General features: G+C 38.8%; 1 protein-coding gene across 2 annotated transcripts; it reads left to right on the top strand.

Annotated features, from left to right (window-relative positions):
* The first annotated feature begins 92 nt into the window (after positions 1–92).
* Positions 93–6,294, top strand: LOC121516946 (rhodopsin-like). 2 transcript variants are annotated; one of them, XM_041798386.1, is made up of 6 exons: positions 93–142; positions 552–1,073; positions 1,624–1,792; positions 2,843–3,008; positions 3,770–4,009; positions 6,166–6,294. In XM_041798386.1, the coding sequence occupies exons 2-6, from the start codon at positions 713–715 to the stop codon at positions 6,292–6,294; spliced, it is 1,065 nt and encodes a 354-aa protein (XP_041654320.1). In that variant the 5' UTR covers positions 93–142; positions 552–712. The 2 variants fall into 2 exon arrangements, with proteins under 2 accessions (XP_041654320.1, XP_041654321.1); XM_041798387.1 differs by lacking the exon at positions 93–142 and having other exon boundaries at positions 358–1,073.

The raw sequence follows: 6,294 nt of genomic DNA, 5'->3' as shown, positions 1-6,294 counted from the left end.
AATGATATTAAAGGAAACTTGAGTAATATGAACTTCTTACTCTTGCAGATTGAACTTTTTGTCCATGAAGGAGAGAGCTGAGGGGAGAGTGAGTGCATACTATGAGTGCTATGCCCCACTGACTCTGATTACACTTAAAGCTGTGAGTTGAGCTCTGCATTATGCAGTGGTTGGGGGGATTAAGCTTTCACGGATGCAAATAAGTTGGATTGCTCAAGAAATTTCATTTGTGATTCAAACCGTTAAGAGTGGACAAACTACAAATAGGCTGCTTCCCTCTCTGCCTCCCCTCCCACTCTCATCTCAGTGTAATGATACATTGATGGACAAGACAGAATAATGACGGGGTTCTGATAGCTGCCGCTGCAACCTCTCACCTTGAGAATGCTAAACATACTGCATAGCTATTTCTAGAGTTTTCCCCTGCTCCTGCTCCCCCCATGTTTTATGTGTGAATGAGAGAGGGAGAGGGGGGATTGAATGTCTTAATTCCATCTCTGCTAACACTTTGCTCTATGCATGTCCCTAATCCCGTCGGCCTGTTTAAAAAGGTGCGGCACCACTTCAGGGGGCTGCAGAGCACGTTGTACTTCCACAAGCTCCATCCCTCCAGACATCCTTCTCTCCCATTTGCACAAGACTCCCTCCCTGTGTTTTATTTTGACAAGAGGCACGGACTGTTTTATCCAGTGTCAAGGACAAAAACATCACCATGAATGGCACAGAGGGACCCAACTTTTATGTCCCTATGTCTAACAAGACGGGCTTGGTTCGCAGCCCATTTGAGCACCCTCAGTACTACCTGGCGGAGCCCTGGAAATACTCTCTGGTGGCTGCATACATGCTGTTCCTCATCATCACTGCGTTTCCCATCAACTTCCTCACACTGCATGTCACCGTGAAGCACAAGAAGCTGAGGACCCCTCTGAACTACGTCCTTCTCAACCTGGCAGTTGCAGATCTCTTCATGATTATCGGCGGCTTCACAGTCACCCTTTACACGGCCCTGCATGGATACTTCAGCTTAGGGGTCACTGGCTGCAACGTGGAAGGATTCTTCGCCACCTTAGGGGGTCAGTTGTGTGTTTTTCCTACCATGTTAAATGTTGCAGTTGGATTTTGTTCATATTAATGGGTTGTTTTTTTGGTCTTTGTCTTTCTGACAGCTCTGTGAGCAAATTTAGTTTTTGCTGATCTTTGCGACCCATGTGCTCCAAACAGTCCTTACTGAACAAAACATCTCGCCCTCCTTTTTTTTTTCAGCATCAAAAATACCATCTATTGAGAGTCTTTTCTGTGGAAATTATTTAAAAAGGCTGTTTTTCAAGCATTCAGTTAAATACTCAATTTGTCTGACACCTACCCTTCAACAGCACTTTTAGAAATTACAATTGCTTTAATAATTAATCCATGTTGATAGCCTCTTTTGCTTTTGGAGGTCATAAAGAGGAATGAATATTGATTTCAGCATGTTTCATAGCCAACTTAACCCCCCAGAAGGGGCTTTAAAATCATTCTTTTTAAGCAAACACATCAAATGTGAATTCCTTAAATCTGAAAGATGTGCCTCCAAATACTCAAGCATAAAAAGTGCAACCATTTTAATTTACTCCTGTTTCTTAGGAGAGATTGCTCTTTGGTCCCTGGTGGTTTTGGCTATTGAACGTTACATCGTGGTCTGTAAGCCAATGACTAACTTCCGCTTTGGGGAGAAACACGCCATCACTGGGCTGGCGTTCACATGGGTCATGGCCCTGACATGTGCTGCTCCACCTCTCTTTGGATGGTCCAGGTACTGTATGATTTAGTCTCTTTTCCCCCTAAGCTATTAGACTTTTAGGCAAAGTGCAAGACAAACTCTGTTGTGCATTACCACTGAACAATTCTTAAGTGTATATTTATGCTCTCATATACAATGCATTCAGACCCCCTTCACTTTTTTATATTGCAGCCTGATGCTACAGGAAAAAAAAAAAAAAATTTTATTACCATTAATCTACACTCAGCTCATACGAAGTTAAAACATAATTTTGGATTTTTTGCAAATTAATTAAAAATAAAAAATAAAAAACTGATATCACAGTGACATAGGTATTAAGACCCTTTCCTAAAACACTTGACATATATCTCAGGTACTGTACCTCCCTTTTCTTTGGACCTTTGCTGACATGTTTGTACACCTTAATTGTAGTCCATCTGTTGTAAAATAAACTGAATGGACATGAGTTGGAAAGGCACACTCTTCTGTATAGAAGGCCTCTCAGCTGACAATGCATCTCAGAGCAGAAACCAAGCCATGAGGTCAAAGGAATTGTCTGCAGAGGTCAGAGACAGGACTAGTGCAAGGCACAGATCTGGAGAAGGCTACAAAGAATATGTTGCACTAAAGGTTCCAAAGAGAATTATGGCACACTAAAGGCCTCCATAATTCTCAAGTGGAAGACGTATGGCACAACCAGGACTCTTTCAAGAGCTGGTTGTCTGGCCAAGCTCCAGCTCCTGTGTGGAGAAGATGAAAGTCCACCTACAGTTTGCAAAAAACTCAATGTGAAAGCCAAGTGGTTTGGCCTATTCTGGTTCTTGATGCTTCTGATTCATATATTTTATTTTGAACACTTTATCTCTGTCCATTGGAGCCCCCAGTATAGGAATTTTACACAACTGTATTTGTATAACCAGAGTGACAATAAGCATCTTGAATTTAGGATGTCATATCACATGTTTTCATCTTTTCATAGTACCACAGAGTATTTTTTACTGACTTGAACGCAAACATCTTTCAGAGGCAGGGTGTGATGGTGTTGATGGATTTCCAGAGATTATTATTATTGTGTGGATGCAGGTACATCCCAGAGGGAATGCAGTGTTCCTGCGGGATTGACTACTACACTCCCAAGCCTGAGATCAACAACACCTCATTCGTCATCTATATGTTCGTCCTCCATTTCTGTGTTCCCCTCTTCATCATTTTCTTCTGCTACAGTCGCCTGCTCTGCACCGTGCGAGCGGTAAGCACACGACTCCCAGACACCGTATTAATAATAAGGATGCAATACCTTGTTGGTCCCTGTAGAGAAACTCTTTATTTTCTTTCTTTTTTACCTGTCTCCCCTCCATGGAGAGGTGGAGCAGCATCACAGAGCACAGTCTCAGGAGATGTGAGGGGATTTAGTGGCTCAAGGACACTTCAGGAGGGCAGATCACTGCCAACATGGCGGCTTATACTCAGGTCCTCCAGCTGGGGGGCAGTCTGCCTGCTCACTGTGATACCCTCATTAATAATAATAAAACGGCATTGATAATGTATTAGTAGTCGTTAATGGATAAAATATATTGCAGAGAATCTTCATCTAAAAGGCTAATTAGATTTTTATTACAACAAATCAAATGTAGGACAAAGTATGAGGGCCACATGGGGGGGTGGTATTTTACAGACTTTTATTGGTTGTAATATCATGAGAATAATATTACAACCAATAATACAATCAGTGTGATTATGTTAGAAAAATTACTCTGAAAAGTCTGTATGATATTATTTTTGTACTTTTTACTGTAAGGGAATGATTCATCATCCACATCTAATTTAATCAGTCATAATAAATAACACAGTTGTAGATGAAGGTGTTTCACTTTGAAGCCATAGAATCAAAATTTGTTAGTCAGACTAATCCTGTATTTTGCTCTATTCACTGATGTGCTCACCTTTTATTTCAACAGATCACAGATTAGTCTTTAAATAAGTAAATAACCTGCATGTGTCTGTCCTCAGGCTGCAGCCCAGCAGCAGGAGTCTGAAACCACTCAGCGAGCAGAGAAAGAGGTGACACGCATGGTCATCGTCATGGTGATCTCCTTCCTGGTGTGTTGGCTGCCCTATGCCAGCGTGGCTTGGTACATCTTCGTCAATCAGGGGGCCGAGTTTGGACCGGTGTTCATGACTGCTCCGGCCTTTTTCGCTAAGAGTGCTGCTCTGTACAACCCAATCATCTACATTCTGCTAAACAGACAGGTTAGTGAAGCACACCTTTTGGGTCTTTTAGACCAAAATAAAGCTGAACACTGCGAATGAGAAATTACAGTTTTAACAACCCTCAGAGTTAGAATGAACTCTCCTCCAAGGTTTCTGTGGGAGCCACTGATAAAGTGTTAAGATAACACTAATAAAATGTTGACAGCCAACACTATAAAAGTGTTCACTACCAAATTCTAAAAGTTTAAAAAATTAGCACTATTGGTGGAGTTTTTGGCATTCATGTAGCTTTAAAGGTATTTCACATGTCTTCTTTTTATATGACTTGACAGTTCTGCATTTTAGATGAAAAATATTAATTCAAATTCTAATATTAGAAAGGCAAAATTATCTTGATGACTAAAAATATTTTGTTCTTACCTCTGTGACTTTAGTATTTTTGGGTCCTCTCAAGAGGAGTGCTTGGGCTCTTGGCACTTTTTAATAACCTGACTCATTTATCCATTACATGGATATATTTTACATCCATCTGGGAAATGTCCCATACAAAGTGTTAGGGAAGGGCAGGGCTTATCAAGAAATTATTGAAAAGTGATCCCATGAAGACTCTGTCACATTCATTACAGGCCAATTAGAGTGACAGGACAAAATGAGGTAGTAGATATGTGCAGCTCCAGTTCTAACCTGAGCTCTACAGGTTAGCACTACCATAGTTTATGAACAGTAGAGTCTGTCAGTGTGGATAAAATTCAGACAGAAGGCGATCCGGACATATGCAAAAACATCCTCTATCCCAAGAGTAGCTTTCAGTGTGGCTCACTGCTCTTGTTTTGATAAATAAGCATAGTTCCGTTCAGATAGAACTACCACTATACTGTAGCTGGATCAGAACTTAATGCTGTAGCAGAGGCAGCCATTGCAATCAGCTTCCAGTAAAACCCAACCAGGCCTTCTTCTCTTCAAATAACGCTGGTTGGCTAGATCTGTTTTCAGACCTAGCACAAACATCGTAGATTGGAGATTTGCAATTTCCTGATGACAGACAAGAAGCCTGTCTGCTTTGAAGGTTAACTTTGTCAGTTTTTTAGTTTTCTGAAATTCATGTTTAGATTCCACCAAACAATTTACCACAGGTTTCATTTTCAATTACTCTTCCAGAAAAAAAAGCAAGAAACAAAAAAGTTCAAAAAGTTTAACTTTTGTTTGTTATCAGGGTTTTTTCTTGTTCATATTGCATTATATAATGACTCTTTATATTTCTCTTGTGAATATTTCATGATAAACCCTTTGACTTAACTTATTTACAATATTTGTAAACTTGTAACAATCAAATGATTAAAATTTTGAATCACAATTACTTACAGAAATTCTATATTTAATCAGATTAATCTCTCTTTTTGATGTATTTTGAATTTCCACTGTTTTTCATTCAAAACTGTTTTATTTTATTTTATGATTTCATTTTTGTTTTTTGAGGGTAGTGAACTTAATGTTTTGATTCATTACTTTTGCTTTTATTTTGAAAAAAAGTGTAGATCAAAGATTATGACATAAAGTTAACCACAGCAAATTGACGTGAGATATTGCAGATGCTTTAACAAAGTGTGCTGAAAGGGAGAATCAAGTATGAAATTGATGTAACAGAAAAAAAAAAAAAAATTCACTAATTATGCACCTAATATATGGAGATTAATGATGACAGCTCAACTAAAATTATCTCTTGTAAACTTTAAGGACATTCCTCTATATAGTGTCACATTTCTTCTGTACTTTGGTATTTTATTCATATTCACACTATATTTTTCTGCTTATGATTTATTTCAATTTTTTCTGTACGTAGTATAAAAAGAGGCCCAATTAGGATATGAACCATTACATTTTATTCTACTCTGTTTACTCTTGGATGATACTCTTGGTAATAATTCTATTTCTTGTTTACTTTACTTTGACTCACTTCTCTTGTTTCCTTGGGATATTATTGTTGGTTTTCTTGTGATTGTTAGTTAAAAGTTATTTCAAGGCAATATTGAAAAATGAACTCATTATCACGGGAGATACTTAATACTTAATTATCCCTAAGTTAACATTCATGTACATTCATTTATGTTATTATGTTTTTTAGTAGAGTAAATTCTCTTAATATTTCATCCCTCACCACCAAGTGTTTATCTGACCTTCTCTCTTTTGGCTTTCAGTTCAGAAACTGCATGATAACCACAGTGTGCTGTGGAAAAAACCCATTTGGAGACGATGATCCTGCTGGTACTGCCATCTCCAAAACCCAGACTTCATCCGTCTCCTCCAGCCAGGTGGCCCCTGCTTGA

The sequence above is a fragment of the Cheilinus undulatus genome, linkage group 11, assembly GCF_018320785.1.
Source record: "Cheilinus undulatus linkage group 11, ASM1832078v1, whole genome shotgun sequence".
Lineage (NCBI taxonomy): Eukaryota > Metazoa > Chordata > Actinopteri > Labriformes > Labridae > Cheilinus > Cheilinus undulatus.
This window is presented reverse-complemented; position numbering and strand designations above follow the sequence as displayed.

Excerpts from the sequence above, each read along its gene's own strand:
- LOC121516946 (XM_041798386.1), top strand. The coding sequence starts at position 713 with ATGAATGGCACAGAGGGACCCAACTTTTATGTCCCTATGTCTAACAAG. Across the intron at positions 1,074-1,623 it reads ATTCTTCGCCACCTTAGGGG|GAGAGATTGCTCTTTGGTCC; the intron begins GTCAGTTGTGTG and ends CCTGTTTCTTAG. Across the intron at positions 3,009-3,769 it reads TGCTCTGCACCGTGCGAGCG|GCTGCAGCCCAGCAGCAGGA; the intron begins GTAAGCACACGA and ends GTCTGTCCTCAG.